Source organism: Mesoplodon bidens (genome assembly GCF_964165515.1).
Source record: "Mesoplodon bidens genome assembly, chromosome: X".
Lineage (NCBI taxonomy): Eukaryota > Metazoa > Chordata > Mammalia > Artiodactyla > Ziphiidae > Mesoplodon > Mesoplodon bidens.
The window spans coordinates 127,734,715-127,759,305 of record NC_138163.1 but is presented as its reverse complement, the minus strand read 5'-3'; the positions used below and the strand labels follow the sequence as shown (position 1 = coordinate 127,759,305).

General features: G+C 36.2%; 1 protein-coding gene across 4 annotated transcripts in view; it reads right to left on the bottom strand.

The window, feature by feature from the left end:
• AP1S2 (adaptor related protein complex 1 subunit sigma 2) overlaps positions 1 to 24,591 on the bottom strand; it is a 28,986-nt gene that overhangs the window by 2,218 nt on the left and 2,177 nt on the right. The window contains exons 2-5 of one of the 4 annotated variants that reach the window (XM_081221642.1): positions 24,269 to 24,447; positions 17,672 to 17,780; positions 16,995 to 17,132; positions 2,396 to 2,744 (exon numbers count right to left, since the gene is read on the bottom strand). In XM_081221642.1, the coding sequence (XP_081077768.1) occupies positions 2,661 to 2,744; positions 16,995 to 17,132; positions 17,672 to 17,780; positions 24,269 to 24,447 (510 nt within the window). In that variant the 3' untranslated portion in view covers positions 2,396 to 2,660. Of the gene's footprint in view, positions 1 to 2,395; positions 2,745 to 4,225; positions 4,294 to 16,994; positions 17,133 to 17,671; positions 17,781 to 24,268; positions 24,448 to 24,591 lie in introns of those variants that run through there. The other 3 variants (XM_081221641.1, XM_081221644.1, XM_081221643.1) reach the window with 3 other exon arrangements.

Below are 24,591 nucleotides of genomic sequence, written 5' to 3'. Positions count from 1 at the left end.
TTAAATGTCAAAAGAAGACTAAACAAAGCAGGCATACTAGAAAAAAATTAAAAGTTTTCCCAAAGTGTCTAATTTTGCACGGCACAAAATAAAAAAGGATCAAGTAGGTCAAATTTCAGGTATTACTAGCAACAAGTTTGTAATTAAAAGGCATACTAGATTTTAACAGAGGAAAACAATTTTTGTACCCAAATAACTTACTTTTGCATCCTAATTGTGGTACAGCACAAAACAAGGAAAAGAAAAATTAATTAAACCATAAATCCATACATTAGATTTAATTGTATGTAAAGCACTAACTACATGAAATAATCTTAATTATTTAAACTCTTTGGTCTGTTTCCTTATTCCTTATACTATAAAAACAAGGATCACAGTACTTACCTTCATATGTAGAGATTAAGGGAGATAAGGCTTAGTGCCTGATTCACAGAAAGTGCTCAAAAAATGTTAGCTGATACATTACTCAACTGAAATCTAAATGAAAGTATTTAGCCTTACTATAAACCAGCTCTATATATAAAGTTCATATGATGACCTTTTAGTATGTTTGTGTATTAATGAAAAATGGGTAAAAGTCAGCTTTGGTGAAAAAAGGCTATTTTTTATGAAGTATTCTTGCCCCCCTCCCCCCCTCCAAACTGAACCTCAACCTAACGAGGCTACAGACCTAAATATACATGGAGGATAAGAAAACAAGTTAAACATCACCATTATAATCTGCCAGATACAGAATGGAGGAAATTCTACAGCATAGGGAACTCAGTTTACAAAAAAAAGGCAAAGGAGGGTAAAAGCAGAGGAGTTGTTAAAGATTAAGAGAGACTTAAAGAGACCAGGTAAAATGTGAGCCTTGTTTGGAATCTGGCTCTAACAAACCGATTATAAAAATGCATTTTTCAGACAATTAGGAAAAAAAGACCAACCAGGAATAAGATATTAGGAATTACTATTAATTTTGGGGGGTGTGGTACTCATCTCTTAGGGATACATACTGAAGTTTTAAAGATGAAATGGTAGGATGTCTAGGGCTTGCTGTAAAATAGGCAAAAAAGGCAGGGTGGGGTGGTGATTTATGAAACTAGCATTGAGTTGATGGTTGTTGGAGCTGAGTGACGTGTACATGACAGTTCCTTATACTATTCTATTTGTATGTCTGAGTTTTCATGATATAGCTTTAAAAGAAAGTTTAATGGAAGTGATGCAACACTCCCAAGAACGATGTAAGCCAATCTCTTTCATTTATAATGTTTAGCCTTAAACATTAAATACACTGCAAGACTGACATCTGAATCACATACGTATTAAATAAAGGGGACAATTTAAAAAGAATCATTTCCATTAAATGTTAAATAATTTTCAAAACATCATATAACCTTTAATGTATTTATTAAAGGGTGCCTACACTGAATTCTATAGTTAACATTCTTAGCTTATCCATGTAAAAATGTCCCCCTATCCTATTCCCTGGAGCTGGTCAGACTTCCCCGGTGTGTTCACTGCTTGCAATCTTATATAGCATTTCTTGAAGAGAACCACGTTGCTTCTCAAATATGCATTATTTAAAGTATCTGTCCTTTCTGAAAGGCCTAATTTCAAAGAATCATTTACACATTTTCTTCGAGACTTATACAAAGAGTACGTTAGAGTTTTTTAATCAGTTGTATTTATAATATAAAATAAATTTTCACATGTTCACACTGAAATTGTAGCTCAAAATTACCTAGAAAAACTATTATCTGAATTAGTAATATCCATAGAAACAGAAAGTAGAAAGGTGGTTGGTTACCAAGGGCTGAGGGGAGGGGAAGTGGGGAATAGTTGTCTATAATGGGTACAGAGTTTCAGTTTTGCAAGATAAAAAACTTCCGGAGATCTGTTGCACAACAATGTGAACATACTGAACACTACTGAACTGTACACTTAAAAATGGTTAAACTAGTAAATTTTGTTATTTTTAAAAAACAATTTGAAAAAATTACCTGGAAAAATTAAAATATGAAATATATTATTTATCAAAAGGATGGAGAAGAAAAAAGTCATTCACATGAGACAAAGTACATGCAATACTTTTATTTTAGACATGCAAGGAAAGGTATTTCAGAATCTACTAGTTTAAAGCAAGCAGCTGTATACAAATAACAAAAGAAGCAACATCTTGTTACAGCTGGGCACACAGCATCCAAAGCAAACAGGCATGAGACAATGCATTTTTATGCAGCATTAAAACCACATGAATTACATGTTGCAGGGCTGGGGGAGGGACAAAGGAAAAAAATGGAAACGAAAGACCCATGTTTCCCAATGCTATCAATGTTTAATGCTAAATTTCTCATTTGACCGCCCACCCAGGTGCTTCAAATGTCATGTAGTACAGTGAGAATGGTAAGAATGGAAACAACTAATCTGCATACCTGCCTTATACACATTTTCACAGGTCTTCTTTCAATGGTAAATCAGTTTGAGCATCTTTTGAATGTACTGTTTAATGATAGATTACTTAACTCGGGCTTTAAACTCTCTAGACATAAACAATGAATTATTTGGTAATTTCCCCTTTATAATAATATATGTTGCATATTTTATTAAAAGTATACACAAAGGGCTTCTCTGGTGGTGCAGTGGTTGAGAGTCCGCCTGCCGATGCAGGGGACGCGGGTTCATGCCCCGGTCCGGGAAGATCCCACATGCCGCGGAGCAGCTGGGCCCATGAGCCATGGCCGCTGAGCCTGCACATCCGGAGCCTATTGCTCCACAACGGGAGAGGCCACAACAGTGAGAGGCCCGCGTACGGCAAAAAAAAAAAAAAAAAAAAAAAAAAAAAGTATACACAAAAATGATCAATATTAAAGGTTTTCATATTCAGAAATATAAAACCATATTTAACAAATCATTAAGTATCTAAATGCAGACAATTATGTAAAATATTAGTATTTAAGTAATATTAGAATCCTAACTATATAAAATATAGCCCATATTAATACTTTGAAAGGATTACTTACTATTGAACAACAGATATTGCAGAAGAGACTTTTCTGACATAGCTTTCCGATAGTTTTTTTTTCTTTTTTTTTCTGATAGTTCTTTTTTTTTATTAGTTTCTGCTTTATAACAAAGTGAATCAGTTATATATATACATCTGTTCCCATATCCCTTCCCTCTTGCGTCTCCCTCCCTCCCACCCTCCCTATCCCACCCCTCAAGGCGGTCACCGAGCTGATCTCCCTGTGCTATGCGGCTGCTTCCCACTAGCTATCTACCTTACGTTTGGTAGTGTATATATGTCCATGCCTCTCTCTCGCTTTGTCACAGCTTACCCTTCCCCCTCCCCATATCCTCAAGTCCATTCTCAAGTAGGTCTGTGTCTTTATTCCTGTTTTACCCCTAGGTTCTTCATGACTTTTTTTTTCTTAAATTCCATATATATGTGTTAGCATACGGTATTTGTCTTTCTCTTTCTGACTTACTTCACTCTGTATGACAGACTCTAGGTCTATCCACCTCATTACAAATAGCTCAATTTCGTTTCTTTTTATGGCTGAGTAATATTCCATTGTATATATGTGCCACATCTTCTTTTTCTGATAGTTCTTAAAGAGACTGTTTGATACTGTATAGCACAAATGTGGTTCAATAAATGTGGCATTATAAATTTTTTAGAAACTGTGAATGTTTTACCTTAAATATTATATAAGAGTAGATTTTACTTTCTTGTATTATTTCCACATACGTTTTTATGTGATACATTAGAAAACGTTTGCTCATATAGACTATAATATAATCACCCTAAATATAGCTCCCCCCGCCCCCCGCCAACATTTGAAGACGAAACCACACTATATTATGGCATTGTTTGTTCTGCCCTAGTGTTTCAGCTATATTTTCTTTGGTAAACAGTTTAACAATTGCTAGGTATTCCTCTTACACGATTAATCACAGATGGTTCATAAATGATGACACATATGTGTTTAAGATGAAACATTACTCAAAATGGTCATAGGTCATATTTTTTCAAGAAGAAATTAAACCAGCTGCAAGCAGGAAAAGCTATATCAAGATCACATATAGAATGAAAATAAAACAGAAAAGAGGATGAAAACAGGAAAATTATTACAATTATAAAGGTAATGGTTCTGAAATGTTCTATTATTATTATACAAGATAATCAGTCACCAAGCTGAGGGTATTTTCTTTCATGAGCATATCAGCTCTCTATTTCCTCTGTGAAATTCTGCATACACGATGATGAGTAGTCATTTAGTACACAGGGACATTAAAATATTCATGACGTGGCTACAAAAGAAATGCATATATTCTTACACACAGTATACAAACTGACATAGACACAATCAGATTTCTAGAATGTTTAGTGCACAGTAAAGAAATCTTAATTGAAACTTAGAATTTGTTTGTTTTTAGAATTTTGGTTCATGGCTGAATATTTAACTTCTAAACAATGCCCAGGAGTTCAGATTCATCTTTTATAACTTTACTGTACATAATGATAATCTGTATGATGACCTATATGTCCTACAAAATCCGAAAGCACTGTATTTACTAAAAATACTCTGAAAAGATTTTTCAGTATAAGTCATCTGGTAAATACTGAGTTAACTCAAAATCCAGTTAGAATACTCCCTCCTGCCAGTGTTCAAGTTCATCAGGATTTTACCACACTGAAGCAAAGGAATTTAATCCCTTAATGAAAATCATTACATCCTAGAATGACCAGGAACTTTTACAGATCCTAAAGGAAAATCTTTCCCAAGAAAAAAGGAGAAAAGTAGTCACCCATTTGGTAGCAATAGAGGTTTTCAATGGTTCGCTTAGCTTAAAAAAAAATTCCAAAGACTATGCCCTTGCGACTAAGGATATTACTTTTAAAATACTCCTCGAGATAGATTTTAAAGGACTCTCCAAATAGATCCGTTAAATGTCTATGCCTTCTCTCTATAAATGTACCTAAAAGGATGTTTCTCACATCAGCAAGGTAACCAGAGGTGAGGTTTTAAACTGACCCTAGAGTGCACAGAAGAGGTGAATGTCTAGGGACTCCAAAAACTCCCTGAAACTAGAGACAAAATTAGGTACAGATTTTCCTGAGAAGAGGGCCCATGGCCCATCAGACTCTCAAAGCGATTATACCCCTCCCAAAAGGCTTGTGACTCAAAAAATTTAAAACTGCTTATTTGAGTGCTTTTAAGATATCCTCAATTTAATATTTATTCAACTTGGCACTTTGAAATGTTAGGCTACAAACTCATACAAACTGTTTCAATAAAATATGTAACAGATACCTTATACTTAAATAATAACCATTAAATACAAAAGTGTTTGAGGAAAAAAGCCAGTTAAATTTTAATCCTCAGATAATTCCTAAACAGTTTAAAGATATAATTGCTTTTTTTCTCCCACTCAGAATATTGTGGAATGAAGCAGCAAGCTAAAATAATATTAATAATAAATTGAACCCCTAAATGCTTCATTTTCATGAGGGAATTCGATTTCGGTATCAATGGTATTAATAATAGTATTTTGGTCAATGAACTCTGAACCTACTTCAATATTCTCTGTGTAAAAAAATAAATTATAAGCCCCAATGATAGATCATTATCAGAACAAAATTCCCTATGAAAATATCAGTTAAATGAAATAATTGGGACTATCCCTTGGGATTTAATGTAATTAAACTTTTCAAGTAATGCTAAACTGTAAACAACGAACTTGACAAAATTATAATTACAAACGGAATTTATATATCCTACTACATTTTGATGCATGCAAGTACTCCAGCACATATTCTACTATGCTTTCTTACACCCAACGAAACTCTTGCTGTGATACATGTTCTGTTTTCTGGACAGAGAACAAGAAAAAGTTAAGTCTATCAAATAACCTTTCACCTAAATAATACCAGTACTTTGAGCCTTTATATTACAGCTTTTCAACTTTTGGTTTTCTCTCTTAATTTTATATCACACCATGTAAAAACCAACAATTAAAAGAAAAGAAAAAGGTAGTTTCTCAAATAGGGCTGAGTACACAATGGTTCCTCCCCAGAGGAGACTTAACTATGAAAGAGAACAATTCTATAGGAGCGATTCTCAACCCTGACTGCCCCAGCCCTGACTGCCCCAGGCATTTCTTTCTTTTTTTTTTTCTTTTTCTTTTCTTTTTTGGTACGCGGGCCTCTCACTGTTGTGGCCTCTCCCGGCTCCAGACGCGCAGGCTCAGCGGCCATGGCTCACGGGCCCAGCCGCTCCGCGGCATGTGGGGTCTTCCCGGACTGGGGCACGAACCCGTGTTCCCTGCAAAGGCTGGCAGACTCAACCACTGCGCCACCAGGGAAGCCCCCCAGGCATTTCTGACAGACCTTTACTACCCTTTAGGAAAGAAAAGAGTTGATAAAGCCAAACTATTCTTTATAACAATGATCCATATTACTGTACCTTAGAAATTACCATCCAATCAATTGAGAAGAATACTCTTCAAAGGGCAAAAACCTCCTCACCGGAAAAACATTCTTCAAGAAGAAAACAAACTCTAAAACCCACAAAAATAAGTGTATTGGGCTTCCCTGGTAGCGCAGTGGTTAAGAATCCGCCTGCCAATGCAGGGGACACAGGTTCAAGCCCTGGTTCGGGAAGATCCCACATGCCGCAGAGCAACTAAGCCTGTGCGTCACAACTACTGAGCCTAAGCTCTAGAGCCCGCGAGCCACAACTACTGAAGCCCACGTGCCTAGGGCCGGGCTCCGCAAGGAGAAGCCACTGCAATGAGAAGCCCGCGCACCGCAACAAAGAGGGCCCCCGCTCGCTGCATCTAGAGAAAGCCCGCGCACAGCAAAGAAGACCCAACACAGCCAAAAATAATAAAAAAAAAAATTTTAATTAAAAAAAAATAAATGTATTCTTTTACCACTTTTAAGTTGCTATAACACGTTTTAAGTACTTGTCCAGTTTAAACTGCTAGGGGCTGAGAAAGTTGTGTTATAAATAAATGCCTTAATGACCATTTAACATTTAAGGTTGATTTTTAGCTAAATGAGAGATACGCCCATAATTAACCAAGTTATTTTTTCTCTTATATATGAGGAAAACATTATAGTGGATTAAATATAACTCCAGTATTCTGGGCCTTCTTACCACCAGTATATTTTATGAGTCATGGAATAATTATATTAGTTAAGAATTGGGGAGGGTGAGAATGAAGTCTGTTACAATACACAGACTTTATAGTCCTGTGCAGAATTAGACCTACTGTCTTCTACTACCTAGCAAACTGAGTTTAATACACTGAAATGTCAGTGATTTAGATTGTGTGGGAATAAAGACCAGAATGAAAATAGAAAAAAATTTAATCAAGTTATATTACACAAATATAAACCACAAGTTGCCCTTAGTACAGATTCTTTGGAGACCTATTTTTTAAAATAAAGATTAGATATTTACTATTTTCCATCTGAAATGGGCCTTTTTTTAAGCCTGGGCAAATCTATTCCAAACCCTAAACATTTTCCTCAAGTTATCTACCTCTTTTTTCTCCTCAGTCCCTGCAGCTCTCCTCTAGATGTAGTTTCTCAACTCATCCAACTCATGAGGAAAAAAAAAAAATTTACAGCTTTAACCCGTTCATCTCCTCAAAACAGAGGAGGGAGAAGACTCATCTTACTCAAGACCAATGCTTTTGATTCCATTCCTATTCACCCTCCGCATATACTTTTCCCATTATTCCATTCCCATTTTTCATCGCTCTCTCCATTAGTTCCTCTTCTCAGTATACATGCATGTTCAACTTTCCTCCATACTAAGAATAATCTTTTTCTTAACCCCCTACAAAAAGGACCAGATGTAGTGGGAAGTGTAGGACAACAAACACAGCAGAAAGGAATTAAGTTACACCAGTTCTCAAAACCACCTATGTTCCTAAGACAAACCTCATTGCCTTAAAAATTCCCAGATATTCACTATACTAGGCCAATGACTCAAAAGTAAAATGATCTGATAAACTATAATGAAAACTGGTAAGCAAATAATTATCTGAAGGCTTAAGTCTTGTTGAGATGAGAAGTGCTTAAATAAACTAGTGGTGTTGGATCCAAAACTGAAAACCTAGTGTCCTGATTTTTCTTTCTTGTACACCACGTAGTCAAAGAGAAATAATGTACATTTAATAAAAAATATATATAAGGAAGTGTAATTTGAAGTTACTGCTCTACCCCAGTTTTTCTTGAAGGGGCTTCACTTATCCCTTGAACTGTATCCTTTGTCCTTCATGTTCTAGAATACAATGGTCCTTTTTATTGCTCCTCACTGAATACTGTGGCAAAATCCTTATTCTCAACTCTGGAACTCTAATCCTTGAGCTAAAGACCAAAGGCCTGCAGAGTATCCAAATGCACTAAGATCTCTTTTTAGCAATGAATAAAAAGAGAAGAAATGAGAGCACTTTATAAGGTACCTTTTAGATGAAAGGGCTCACGGTGCCTTATTACAAAAGCACTTGTGAGGCATTAGGAAAATTGAGCGATTTTTTTACAGAAAGTTAGCAATGTGGCAAGAGCAATATGGTTGCTCCAGATGGTTAGTGTTAAAATGGCCAAGAGAACATAAGTGCTTCACTTTACCTGCTAAAACTTCCTTTTTAGCAAATTCTACTCTAGTTTCACCTAAAGGAACAACACAGTGTAGTCTTCCATTCACAGAGCAGCATTTTGTCTTTTTAAAAAAATTGATAAATTAAAAAAAAATTATACTTAAAATACACTTCTAGAAAACAGGAGGGAGGGACCTCAAATATCTTCAGAGGTAATACTGTTAAGTTAATGTCCTGCTCCTAGATCTTTTCTTACTTGATGGGTATCTTTCCATATCATTACATAGAAATTGATCTCATTTCTTTCAAAGCCAGGTTAACAGTTTCATGTATGGTTGTACTGTAATTTGCTTAACCTATTTCCCATTGATGGACATTTGGTTAGGTTCCAATGGCTCAATATTATACTGAGCATGTGTCTTGCTGCATTTGTATATTTCTGTTGGATAAAATTCCTTCCAGTATAACTAATGGGGCAAAGGTGTACACATTTAACTGTTAATAGATATCACTAAACTAATCCTTCAAAATGGCATACAAATTTATGTGTTCATAAGAAGCAAACAATTCTTCTTTGCCAATCCAAGAAACCAAAAAAAAAAGCTAATTGATATTTTAATTTACATTCCCTTAGTCAAAGGACCATGTATTTTTTCTTTCATCTGTGGATTACTTATTCATATCTCCTAATGTCTTACTCTGTTGTGCTCTTGGTCTACTTCTATTACATTTGTCTTAAAAATAATAATGAGGAAAACTTAACTACATTTCCTAAAACCCTGCTCTAAAACCCGTTAGTGATAAAATAGTAAAGAGAAATTACTTTCTCTGGCAGTTAATTGTACTTCTTTAATAAAGAAGCAGAATAATTAACTTAGCTAATATAACTTTAAACTATAAAGAAATAGTTTTAAGCACATTTTAGGGTAGTTGTATTGTATTTGCCCCGTTCTTCCATTTGGAGCATAACTTGAAATGCCCTAAATTTAATCAGGGTTTTCAAAATAGAAAAGATTTCTTGGAATCACTGAATTTCAAATATTCAAACTCTAAATATCTTTACTAAGTAAATTCTTTAACGCTAATATGGTATAAAAGAAAAACAACAAAAATGTCTATAGGTACAACATAAGTCTATATATGTAAATTCTAGTCATTTAAACTATTCCTCTCTTAAGGAATTATCAAATCCCTAAGGTGGATAGGGAAATCAGCAGAAAATTCAAGTGTTCTAACTGCCTGCAGGGTATGCTCAATTCTGTTTTCAGGCAAAAACTCAATTACCTTAATAGATGTTGACAGATTTGGTTGTTGTTGAGGAAATTAAATTATATAGTGACATCCCATAAGTTTTGCTACGGGTTATCTCTGGTTATCAAGTAAAAGTAATTTTGGTGGATCACAGAGGTGATTTTTATAGCCATTTACTTGAGCACATTTCTCCTTTCATAATTTTTAGGGTTTTTTTCCCCCCCTCTACTTTGGATTCATTTTCAGCCAGTCATTTATAATCTGGACTATGCATTATATTGAAAAGATGTAGCAGTCCATAAATGTAAATGGAATCTATAAATGAAATTTTTATATATTACATGATGTTAAATTAAACCAGGGTTTCTGGACCTTGGCACTGTTGACACTTGAGGCCGGATAATTTCTTACTCTGAGAGGGCCGTTACAGGCACTGCTGGTTCTTTAACAGTGCGTCCTTGATCTTTACCTACTAGATGCCAGTAGCACCTCACGGATAGCAGTGACAATCAAAAATGTGTTCAGACATTGCCCAATGTCCCCTGAGGAGGCACAATTGCCCCACCCCCAACCCTAGCTGAGAACCAGAATAAATTGTCTCTGGTTGGTGGGTAAGATTATGTTCTCGTGTGCTTGCCTGTATTTGTTAATTTTCCTATAATGGGAATTTTTATTAAAAAAAAAAAAAAGACAGCAGAGGAAACAATAAAAGAAAAAAGAATGTCTCAATAGGGGAAAAAAGAACTCAAACCTGCAATTTTTCAGAAAGTACTTTTTAAAGAAAGAAATCACGTCAACTTACTTCAATATAAATAAATAAACACATAAAACCACCACCACCAGCTAGGAATATGCTCTTTGCAGGTCCCTGTGCAGGTCCCAATCCTAGGGCTCATGCAATCAACTTAGTGGATCAGGACCAGCATTGAAAAAAAGAATAGAATAGAAAATGTGAGACTATAAAATAAGAAATATGAGTAAGTATATATTATTTAACCAAAAATTTTTTTGGTTTATGTAACTGTTGTGATATAAAATTGCACTTATTACTGTGGCTTCTTGTCAAATACTTTTGAAAATCAGATTTACAGTTACTGAATATTTTAAGTTATTCCAACTTTTCATTATTACAAACAGACCAGAGTAGCAACAGTGGACTCAAAATGAATTAAAATGAAACAGCAAGGGGGAAAGCCTCAAAATTCTGAAAAGCAAACAAAGAAAAAGAGCTCAAAAAACAAACATACAGGGCTTCCCTGGTGGCGCAGTGGTTGAGGGACCGCCTGCCGATGCAGGGGACACGGGTTCGTGCCCCTGTCCGGGAGGATCCCACGTGCCGCGGAGCGGCTTGGGCCCGTGGGCCATGGCCGCTGAGCCTGCGCGTCCGGAGCCTGTGCCCCGCAACGGGAGGGGCCACGGCAGTGAGAGGCCCGCGTACCGCAAAAAAACAAAAAAAAACAAAACAAAAAAAACAAACATACAGCAAAATGATTACAACCTAAAAACCAGTGACCAAGGGCATTGGCCAAATTGTTTCTTACTAAATGCAAAGTGAAAGGCAAGATTTGTTCTGCCTTCTGTTTTCTCTGTATCTACCCTTCTGTATTTTCTATTTCAAGCATTAATGTAACTAAACCTCACTTATCCAGAATTTGTTCTAGCAGACCCCAATCAAGTTTACTCATAAAAAATTAAAATATGCTGGCGTAAAAGATTATATAGCCTTGTTAACTTTTACCCAGTTGAAAAGAAGAAGGTTTAGGCTTAAAGGTTTTAATACAAACAGTGGTAATTACAAAGGAATTACAGGAGCCTGTCTTATTAAAGCCAATCCTAAGAGGATTTTTATCAAAATGCTTTTTGCTGTTATATTACTGTATATATTTTAAAGCATGTTTTAAAACAATGTAAGATATTCTTGAGTTTGACTACCTTGCCCAAATATTCTTAATTAGCAAGATTTTAATTTTAAAAAAACCCAAACTTATTAAAAGGCATGTTATTAAATACTTCAATAAGTACTTACTTACTTAAAATACTTTTATGTTATAAAAGATTCATTTTTAAAGAAATCACTTTTTCTCCTAAGATTCTTACCTTTCCATTTTTATGCAGTCCAAGAGATTTATTAATTACTACTTCCACAAAGATGTTGTATAGTACTAAGATGTATCATGCAGGCCCAGCACTGAAACAAATCAATTTTAGCAGCACTAATTCTCCATAGAGCACCACTTTCTAGATGAGGCAAATTAACAACTGTAAATCCAATAAATCTATTCATAAAGTGGACCACCTTGAAGTAGAAGCAAATTCATGAGTGTAATGCTTGCTTTTGGTACCTCACTTATTTTTCATTTCTAAGATTACTTTAGTGAGAAACAATACCAACAGCAAACAAAGCTTAAAAGGAAAACCCCGACAAATTTGAAAATGATGCTGTTAGTATAAAAAAAAAGGTTGACACATCTCAAAGCGCTGATCAACACCATCATGCATCTACCGCTGAGGGTTAAAGCCCAACACCCAGTATTTAACTATTTGATCTTCACAGATCAAGCAAGGACTTGAAATCATCTCACGTGCAACAGTTTTGGCATAACACCCCATTTTATCCATGCCACGAAAATGGTAAATTTAGTAGTTACCAATAAATAAGGTGGGGGTCAAAGGGACTAAAGCCTTAGACTGCTCTTTATCATAAGATATCCTCAGACAAACCTCCCCATTCTTCATTCTGGCTCTATAAAATTAAGGAGCAGAGAAAAACCAGTAAGTGCCTGACTTCACAAAGAAAATGCACTCTATATTTCCTTTATCATTATATGTAATGTTTATAAAATAAACCCAACTGTACTGCTCCCCCATGCCCTCCCTCCAAAAACATCTAGCTTAAAATAGGTATTTAATTGGTGCTGGGGAAAATGTTCCAAGTATTGCAAAAAAAAATGTCAATTTAGTAATCTCAGCATGTTGCACTTTAATAATTTAAGAATCAAGTTAAGTACGAGTGGCATGTTAAGAAAATATGTTTTAAATTCCAACGGTCAAACATTAAAAATTGGATAACAGACCAATTTTTCTGGGCTTTACCCCCAAATCTAATTATGTATTCATACAACAGAATACCAAAAGGAATTAACGTAGAGGTCAGTCTAGAAATATCAAAATTGTAACCCTTCCTTACCAAGTAACTAAGTAAAATAAGACATCTTTATTATTTAATCATAATATCTGATATTTTAGTAATTATTCAGATACATATTTATGTTATGTTCTCATTACTGACTATAAAATGCTAATAGAAAATCTACTTTATGCACTGACTTTCTAACCCTGTTTGCCTATAAAATGAAGGACTACCTAAACAAACTATATGACATTTACACAAATTGAGTAAAAGGGACATTTTAAAGAAACTTTTCTAAAGAAAATAAACATTCTTAAGGATAGAAATGTGTATTTGACAGATTAAAAAAGGATTAAAACCAAAATTATTTTGTGATTTGCATATATCTTTAAGCCAACAGATATTTTCAATATAAATTCAAAGTCATCTTTGGTGTTTAGAAAAAATCAATTAAAGTAAAAGACCTGACACCAAATAGAAAAAGAAAAAAAAAATCACAATATATGAAAAACTAGATTAAAATCAATTAATTAGGACTTCTACAAATTTAAGACTGTATTTAGATAAGTGTCTTTACAGCTATATTTACAATTTTGGAAGCAAAATCATTTCATGACATAGACTAAGTGAATATTATACCCTAAATTATAAGACCAAAAAAGCTACTATAGATCTAGGCATTTTGATAAATCCAACAAGAAATGATATAAAAAATACTATTTATATCTATATATCCAATTAATAAACTGCAACTATTGGTAACTTGGACAATGAAAATTTCCAGTCTAAAAAGTAAATGATAGCATCAGTCTTAGGAAACCTACTTTGTTCAACATAGAGAAACCTCCAGGAGAATTATGAATTTCTTTACTATATTACTGAGACATACAGAAGTTGGTGTCTAAAACAGAATGTTTAAAACATACCAAGAAAATACACAAATGGGGGTTGGGGCGGACAGAGCACAGTGGTTAAGAATTCATACAGCCCTGGAGTCTAGCAGATCTGGGTTTACAATCCTGGTTTTGCCAACTGCTACCTAGGACCAGTCATTGGAACTTCACTGAGCCTCGAGAGCCTCTGTTTCTTCTTTGGTTAAAAAGGCTCTCCTGGGCTTCCCTGGTGGTGCAGTGTTTGAGAGTCCACCTGCCGATGCAGGGGACACGGGTTCGTGCCCTGGTCCGGGAAGATCCCACATGCTGCGGAGCGGCTGGGCCCGTGAGCCATGGCCGCTGAGCCTGCGCGTCCGGAGCCTGTGCTCCGCAACGGGAGAGGCCACAACAGTGAGAGGCCCGCGTACCGCAAAAAACAAATAAATAAATAAAAGGCTCTCGTGACCCCTTCTCAGGAAATCCTGATGATTAGCATAGGATGCCTCACATCTAAGTGCTCGACAAGCATTAGCTATCATCATAGTTCTTTTTTGCTATCATGGTGCCCAGACAAATCTTTTTTAGCAGTTTGTGGAATGCTTTTTCTCATCTTATTCTATCACCTATTTTATGAACATAATATTCAAATACTCTCGCAGAGATGTAAACTTGTATCATGTATCAACATATAAATGACTCTATTGTAGGAAACAAACATCTTATCATCCTGGATTTCTTATGACAGTACGTTGGTGAATAACCTGAATAAACAAGTTAACCTGAACAGAATAACCTGAATGAAGCTTAACTGCCCCATACAGACTTTAGCTTGGTTTCATAAAGGCCTTAACCTCACTCTAAATTCAGAATGGACCAGCCACGTTCTGCCTCCTCAAGACCTGAATGGCTAAATTAAGAGAGATGGTTCACTTGGACCATTGAATAGAAAATGTCGTAATATAGTATCAATTTGGTTTATGTACAAAACAATGTAGTCACAGATGAGAAATAGGGCCAAAGCTCTCTTCTAAAGACAAGGAACTGTAATTAACAGTAGTCAGGTTTTTTTTTTTAAACTAGGGTGAGATGGGGTAAGGAGAATTTTACATGGAACTAAGGACATTCTATGCTTCTCTCTCCATTCCTACTTCTCCCAATTTGAGATATAAAAATACTACTTCAAAAAAAGAGACATTACTTCTTATTAAAATACTTTTATAGGGGAGATACACACACGTACACATTTACAAACAAACATGTACCTGTAATAACTTCTGGATCCTCTAGTATATTACTCAATACATGCTATAAAGTAAATTTAGCATATTTGTCATATTGTAAAGTGTATAGCGATTTCCCAGTAGGGTTTAAAAAACAATCCAGACACAAGAGATGTCAATGCCCTAAACATTACTCTCCAGAAAAAAATATTAAAATTAAAAGCTGAACTTCAACAACTTTAGAAATGTTTCAAGGCAAATGTAATTAATCAGGAAATGATGAAGAACTTGGAGGAAATACCAGGATCTGATAGAACCGAATATAGTTCCATAATAACGAAATATAAAAGTGATCAAGGGAAGGAACAAATATGAAAAACTCCCAGACTGCACCGGCAATCCAGGGGTTAAGACTCTGCACTTTCAATGCAGGGGACATGGGTTTGATCCCTGGTCGGGGAACTAAGATCCCACATGATGCACCACAGCGCGGCCAAAAAAAAAAAAAAGAAAAATTCCCAATTTCTGACCCTGGTCTTGACCTAATTTTTAGAAAAGTCTGGTTAGTGAACAGCAAAATAAGGAGGTGCTAACTTTAAAGCAATTTTACAACAGTAGAATATGAGCTTGTAGTTGGCACATCTGACATTTAAAAAGAAAATCCTCAAATGACATATATGCAATCAATTAATAAACAACTGTGGCAAACCATACACACATGGAAACAGGGCTGTGCTCATTTCACTACTGAACAGCAGATGCCATTAGGGCTGTCAACAAAATACTTCATTTTTGCAGGCACCTTAACCCCTGTTTTGGTAACTCAAGATAATTAAATGTACAAAGCATTGTCTCATATTTAATTTATGTATGTTCCAGATGATGTCATCCCAACTTCAAACAATCCCCACAACTGACCTAGTCAGTGACTGATGCAGAGGGATTACCGAGAGCTCCCCACTCTCCTGACTCTGAGGCCAACAGTTAAGAAGTTATAATGAAGAAAAAGATTTACTCTGATTTAAAGCCTCCTTTAATAATAAAAAAAGACAATTACCATAATGAAAAAATTAATTTTTTATATTGACTAGCTCCTTCTCCTCATGCTATAAACTTTCTATTTGAATAAAACCACAATTATGACTAAAGCATAATTCAACTAGGTACCTGAATTAACGTATCATTAAGTTTTTAGGAAAAGGTAGCCTTATCTACGAAATTTTTAACTTCAGAAATTGAAGGTACAGAAGTATCAAATATACAATTAACCCAAGACAACTGTGGAAGTTAGAAAGGGAAAGGGGTTTTATCAATGGTTCTTGTGACATCAAGGCAAGACAAGAATGTAGCTGTTTAACAGAACATGGTTTGTTATTTAAGAAAAGCATAGAGAAGTAGAAATACTTTTTAGTTAGTTTTGCTAACACAAAACTAGAGGATTCTACAAAAAGTATAATTATAACACTATCATTTGCTTGGCTACATTTGCACTTAATGGACATGAGGTGAAAATATGAACCAACTTGGAATGAAAATGCCATAATCTCACAGTCAACTCCTCATTGTACGCACTAGTGAGAAAAGGGGTTATCTTAAATAATTCAGAACAATGGACAGAGAGCTCTCAAATTACTGTTACTTTTCCCATCTTAAAGTAGTCTGTCCTCTAAATGTTTGGACTCTGGTGTTTTGGGGTGCCAAAATGGGCCATCTCCAGATCATCTCCAAAGTAAACAATCCATCCACAGATAACTGAGTCGATGTGGCTGACACATATTCCAGTCAATCAACTGCACATGGATACTACATGCCAAGCATGCTTCAGAGTAATTTCTGAAACTGTAAGAATGAGGGAAGATGACTGAGACTTCCCTAGCAAGAGCAAAACATGCTAGTGTCCAGTCAAGAGAACTCCGAGTAGCTTACCTCCTGTAGTAGATCAGCCTGCTCAATTGCTTTAAGGACATTTTTCTTGGATGTTTCCTGAACTTCTCCTCCCAAAAGAAACTCATCCAAAATAAAATAAGCCTTCTCAAAATTAAAGATGATATCAAGTTCACACACCTGAAAAGCAAAAATAAATAAATAAATAAAACTGAAGAAAGTAAAAGATACTTACCTACTATCAGGTAGTCAGTAAAATCTGACCAGAGGGAATCAATCTTAAATTAATGCCTACAAGCTAAGAAAGACCAGACTCTGCAAGCTCCTAACATGGGCAACTTAATAATTTTCTACTCATAAAGACTGATCATTTGAAATACATATTTCTGGGTAATATGACTGTAACTGCTAACCAAATCTAAATTCTATACTAAGCACTTCCAGTATATTAATCTTTGCAGTTGGACCCCTTTCTATTTCACTATTTTAAACCTCATTCCCACCAGCATAATTAAATGAGTAGGTCTGTGGGGTCAAGCAATTCTGGCAGTTAACTCACTAGGCACACTGACAAGAAATAGTCACTCCTTCCCTCTCCCACAGTTACTGTCAAATAGTCAGAATCCCCAAGATAATCAAATAATAAACTTGTTACAGAAAAGGTTAAAAAAAAAAAAAGCACTATGGCATTCAATTTCCTAAAACAAAATACTACTCACACTGCCAAAATACTTGTCAAGTAATTCCACGTAACGATGAATTATTTCCAGGGTAATTAGTTCATTGTCCTGATCCTCAATAGCACAGCAAAAATACAGACTGGCATATCTGTAACAAAAAACAGATGTAGAAAAAAATTTACCCTATAGTCATGTTTTCTAAAATACATTTTCATATCCTATTGTGAAAGATGTCATGCTTATACAGTTTATTTCCTCTTTACAATAGTAGATTATTTTTCTCCTAGACTATAAAAGTAATAAATGTACCAAAAAGAAATTTTGAAAAGTACAGGCAAGCAGAAAAGAAAAAAAAAAAAATCACACCATCTAGAAAGAGTTACTTATTTTGCTCTTCTTCCATTCAGGCTCTTTCCTAGAATATTCTAAAACACAGCTGACCCAGGTTGTTCTCAAGTTTACTTAAAACAAAGTGCACTGTGTGACTATTTCAAACCACAAGTAAACAGGGAAGAAAATAAACTCTCCAACTGAAGGACTTATTGAAGATGTTGTCAACATTAAGTCAACGTTCTGGAACATTTTACTTAAGTGTAATATACACACAGAGCAGAACGCAAGTCATAAATGTACAGCCTGATGAGTTTCGAAGTGAACATACTTGTGTACCAGCACCTGCACCAAGAAACAGAATTATTACTGAACCCCTGAAGCCCCTCTCCTAACCTCTCCTGGTCACAGCCTCCCACCCCCAAAGGTAACTACTATCTTGACTTCTAACAGCACAGAATTATTTTAAAGGAGGTTTATAGGATTATGGAATAAACCTCAAGAAAAAAACAACAGTTCCAAGTAATCATAGAAGTTAGAGAAAGAGAACAGGGGAAACTGAGACATATCCTCAAAATTTCCAAGTTCTACCCTGTTAAATTAAAGCTCGGGTTATTTACCCTTGAAGAATGTATAATAAGGTTGGAAAACTCATATCCTCCAAACTAGGATTCTAGCACATGGGACTAGGTTATACTTGATCCAAGGAAGCCAAAACTTATTAACACAACCTTGAGGCATACGTAAGGATGACCTAACCAAGTCCTTTGAGGAGGGTTAAAAGAGTATTTTCAAATGGTTTAAATGTATTTAAGGCTTTTGAAAAGAAACAAAATGAAAACCTAAGACATTCTAAACAAGTCTCAGTTGCCATTGTAATTTTCACAGAGGAGCATTTAAGTGATTTTTAGAAAACACAATAGGCAATTACTGCTCATAGCATTAATGTAAAATAACATACAAACACACACACACACACACACACACAATCTGTTTTGAAATTCAAGGAATTCCTGCTCTTCAGTATGAGAATAACTTCAGCATGAGTATTTTCATAACACTCTATTAATTTCAATATTATTAAAAACATTTCCTCTTATTTGATTTTTCCAACAGTAAGCAGCATCATCCTTGATTACAGAAGGGAAAAAGAGGCCCAAGAGTACAAGGGCCTGCCAAGTGGTTGTACTGTGACAAGAAATCTGATCTTCAGACCTTAACTCCAGGCCTTTTCCACTCTACCACACTGACTCCCTGTCATACACATACACTTTTTGCCACGTCCATTCTACCTGATTTCTACATTCACTAAGTTATTTTATTTTATTTATTTTAAAAAATAAATTTATTTATTTTTTGGCTGCGTTGGGTCTTCGTTGCTGTGCGTGGGCTTTCTCTAGTTGGGGTGAGCAGGGAGGGGGGGCTACTCTTCGTTGCGGTGAGTGGGCTTCTCATTGCAGTGGCTTCTCTTGTTGTGGAGCACGGGCTCTAGGCGCGCGGGCTTCAGTATTTGCAGCACGCGGGCTCTAGAGCGCAGGCTCTGTAGTTGTGGCACACGGGCTTAGTTGCTCTGCGGCATATGGGATCTTCTCGGACCAGGGCTGGAACCCGCGTCTCCTGCATTGGCAGGCGGATTCTTAACCACTGCGCCACCAGGGAAGTCCCTCACTAAGTTATTTTAAGTGGTGGGTCGGGGCTTCCCTGGTGGCACAGTGGTTGAGGGTCCACCTGCCGATGCAGGGGACACGAGTTTGGGCCCCGGTCCGGGAGGATCCCACACGCCGCAGAGCGGCTAGACCCGTGAGCCATGGCCGCTGAGCCTGCGCGTCCGGAGCCTGTGCTCCGCAATGGGAGAGGCCACAGCAGTGAGAGGCCCGTGTACCGCCAAAAAAAAAAAAAAAAAAAAGGTGGGTCCCCTGCAGTCTTAGAGAGAAGGCATTCAAACACGTTCATTTATTCATGAAGGACATAACAGGCACCACCTCCAACCTTACTAACAAAGCGCTTCCTCTCTTTCCCAGCACTATCCTATGTTTTGTTTATTGCTTTAAAAGGTAATGGGATATTCCAACCTTCCATCCTCCCTAACCCATGCTCCTCAAATAGTCTTAAATTTGGGAAAACTGATACAAATGACACATAAGATTCTCTGAATTAAGAAAACTAAAGATTAAAGGGGCTGACATTAAAAATGGTAGATAAAAACCAGACATAGCTAGCTGCTATGAACAGAGTGCTAAATAATACCATTAGAAAGAATTTACTAATAGGCAACGTCAGATGAATTTAATTTGTTTTTTAAATTTCAAGATTTCTTCAGTACTACTACTGTTAAGCAATCTAATGCTTACACCATCCTCGCTCCTTATCCACAGTACTGCTTTTTACTTATAAGTAAACAGCATTTAAACACTAGTCAAAGGTCCTAGATTATACGAGTCATTCGGAAATATTACTTTAATATCAAATTAAATGAATTCTTCACTGTAGGTGAGCATCCAGTTATCAGGATTATAAGAAGGCACCTCTTCCCAGAAGGCTTAAGGAAGAAACAAACAGAAGCATAATAACAGGTAACATTTACTGAGTCCTCACAGGTAACACTTACTGAGTCCTCACTCTGAGTAAGGCACTAAATGTTACCTAAGGCCTTGGCATAATTTACCATTTCAATCCTCAAAAAAACCCTTCCAGAGAGATACCGTTATTATTTGCATTTACAGGAGACTCAGGCTTAATTGAGTAATCTTCCCAGAACAGTGATTTGACTCCAGAGCCTGAGTTGTATATTAAAAACTATGGCCCAGAACTGTGCTAAATAAAGTAATCCTGCAACTGGCAAAAATTAAAACATTCAAATATTTTACTTGCTTTGAAGAGAGAAATAAATATTGTTAGCCTGACTTAGTAAAAGATTACCAGGAGAACCTGAGGTATACTCCCTATTTTCAGAAGCAAGTGGTTTTAAAAAATTCAGTAATGAGCTCATTTTGTTCTCTTACTATATATTTGTATGTCTAAATCTGAAGTAAAATTAATAATAGACTAGTAAGAAGAAAGGTATGTTTGGTTATTTTTAGCAGAGTAGATTACGGCTTACTCTAATTACTGGCACTCAGAGAACATCTGAAGGTGCCTATTCTTATATTCACAACATATGACTTCTCCCCAGTCAGCTAAATATCAGCTGACTGTGGGTGACTGTAACCAAACCGTTCTCAATATTCTACTGGTATGTCATTAAAAATTCTTTTGTTAGTAAAGAAAATCAATACAGTACTCTTCAACAAATTCTGAAGCTTGTAATTGGTAGGTGTGTATTTTTTAATTAATTTTAAGACTTTAATCCATAACATGCTGCACAAAATAGGAATCAAAAATGCATACAGTGTCTTCTGTGTTCATGGGATCTTGAAGAGCGTTTATCTTAGAGATGAGGAAACAAAGGCAAAATGACTTGTTCAAAGTCACAAAACGAGCTAATGGCCAAAGGAAAAGGACTCAAGTCCCCAGATTTTCAGTCTAATTTTTCAGCTATATTAACCTTACTCCCCTCTCACCTCTCCCTCCCCAAGAGGGGCAACTGTAACTAAAGGTTCCAAGAACATGGATGAGGCAACTTGAGGAAGGCAGACATAAAGATCACTTGGTGATATGAACAGCGAAAGTGCTAGTTCAGAATTTCTCAGCAGCTAAGCGGTAATTCATTTGCTTAAAAGGTCTCCTCTTCCCTGGTCTAGGGGAAAAAAATCACCTGTTCATAGCTACAAAAAAGTATGTCCTTAAGTACTCTAGATGAGTTTTCAGTATGAAATGGGGAAATGCAGAGGAAAACTGATTATAAATTCTAACTTTTATATGTGAATTTCATCTCAGTAAAGCTGGGGGTTTTTTTAGTGCACCTTAATTTATAGGCGCTTGATGTAAATATCAGAGTCAGGTGAGATTACCCTTTACAGCCTTTAACGGAAAAAGCGGTGGCCCAACATGGATGGGCTGAATGCTGTGCACAGAGCACCAAGTAGTGCCTTCTTTTCTTTTGACAGGCCATCTCCTTCAGCTACAGGAATCTTGATTCCTGGGACTGATACCCTTGCTTGTATTTTCCTCCTCCACACGGGGGACTCCTTCCCCTATCTAGAAATAAGCTTAACTCTCCTATGCCATTTTTTAACCCTGTCCCCCACCCCTGTCTACAGGTGGTTATCACCTCTTCTGTCCTTCATAGCAAAGCTCCCCAATAGTCTACACCTGTTTTATTGTCTTCACCTCTTCACACTTTGCCCCATTTCTTCGAGAGTTCTGTCTCTACCATTCCACTGAAAATGTTCTGATGGGCATTTTGTGAAATGCTCACTGTAAAATCTAATATTCTTCACTTCAGTTGAACTTTATGCGACCTTTGGCACTGGTGGCCTTATTTTTGAAACTCTCTCCCCTTCCCCAATGTGACTGACCTTATACTTATCCTTTGCCTGCTGCTTGAATGCTGGTGATCTAACGCTTTATGCCTAATTTTCCCCCAGACTTCCATGCCTATGCCCACCCTGAGAAAACTAGGCATCTCCAAATGGAAGTCACACAGGCCCCTCAAAGTCAACCTTCTGCTTCACCATTTACCCCATCAACTGAACCAGAAATGTGGAATAACCCCACTCCTCCCCTTCTTTCACTGCCCTCCCTGCTTCTAGCGGTGACCAAGTCTTATCAAACTTACCTTGGGAACAGCTCTTCCACCTGCTGAGCCCACAGCAGAGGTCTTCCTTCAGGACTGCTCCTAACAGATCCCTCAGGCGCCAGTCTCAGCCCTCCCCCCACCCATTCTCCAACTACAGGATCTTTAAAGAAATGCAAATTTTCTATTCATCCCAGTTTAAAACCCTTGCCTCCAGGCTTAAGATTTGAGTTCTGGCCACTATGGCAGTCACTAGCAACTGACCTTGGACAAGTCACTTCTCCCAAATTCTCATTTTTTATAAAGCTGAAGTTTGATCAACAGTAGTGGTTTTCAAACTCAGGAACCATCTACAGAGAGGGTGGAAGCCAAATGAGTTGAGATACAGTCCTGATTTCACACAAGCACCTCCACTTCCACTTGTTTCATTTAAGGTTCTATCCTTGGGGCAAAAAGCTTTTTAAAAAAAAAAAAAAAAACTTGACTACATTACTCTATAACATCTCCCAGCTCTAAAATGCTATGATTTTTCTCAACAAATACTAAACCAAACACTGGATACAAAATCACCCAAAGATGACTAATATTCATTCTATTCTAAAGAGGAGTCTATGGTATTTTTAAAGTTCTAGACGTCCTATAACCTTCATGACTTTCTCTACCATCTCCCCCACAAACCCCACTCATATTGTAGTGTAATAAAGGAAAACTGAAAGAAAACCCAGGCTTCTCTTTGACCCTCCTCACAGCCCATACAGTCAGTTCCCTGCACATCCCCCCCAGGAAAGAATTTTTATATGCATGAATGTTCTTATCTTAAATTCAGTAAATTATTTGTAAGGGAACAGAAATGGGGAAGAAACAAAGTAATTATATTTCTTTTAACCTTATGAGAACAACCTTGAGAAGTTTATTTTAAGGTATTTAAAAATTTCAGGTATTAATAAAGATGTATAGCATTTTTAAAAAAGCTTAGTGTTCAAGGCCAACCTATGAGTCATTTTGCAACATCAAAATTTTAAAAGTCTGTTCTTGGCAAAATTATCTATCTACCAGATATAATCACACCTCCACCACAGCAACAAGTGTACTTCAAATTAATAAGCCCTAACGAACAAATCCTGTATATATCCAGTTTTTACATCTATGACTAAAATGGTCTATGTATGCAAGGTGTTTATAAGTGAGTAAGAGATCTTTTAGATTAAAAGGCATGACAAATATCAGTCATTACTTTACAGATTTGTGGGGAGAAGGTGGTGGTGGAGGGTAAATGCTTATCTAAATTCAGAGAATTACTCACACAATTTAAAATACTGATCTTATTTTCCCCTGCAAAGAAATGAATTCTTTCAAATTTCCTAAAAAGATGATTAAGCATGAAGTATCATTTATGCCTTCAGTCACATAATTTCGTGTAAAAAGATTTCCATGATTTTAACCTTTTAGCCTGGGTAATAAATCAAAACAGCAGTTATCTTAAAAATACAAAGCTTTACCTTAAGACTATTTCATCTATATCTTTATTAATCATTATTTATAAATGTCATCCCTCAAAAGTCTGCAATTTCCACATTATAAATGATCTAACATTTGATTCTATTTCACCTTCCTGATAAATCAAAATATACCTTTTGTAAACAATCTTCAGATCTCGCCACTCAAGAAAGCTGCACATTTTAGGTTTCCGTGCTAAAACGGTTTGAACAAGTTCTCTTGTGATCTTTTTCTTCTCTTTGTCTGATAATGGGACGTACCATTTCTGCAGTCGAAGCTTTCCCTGACGACTAAAAAGCAACATAAACTGCATCTGTTAAGATAAACAGAACCAAGATTACAGGCAATACTTTGATTCAATAAAGTTAAGGTTAAGATGACATGCTGCACAGAGAAGCTTTGGGTGACAGGGCGTTTAGCTAACAAATGATGAGTAGCCATCAATATTTCTATGTCA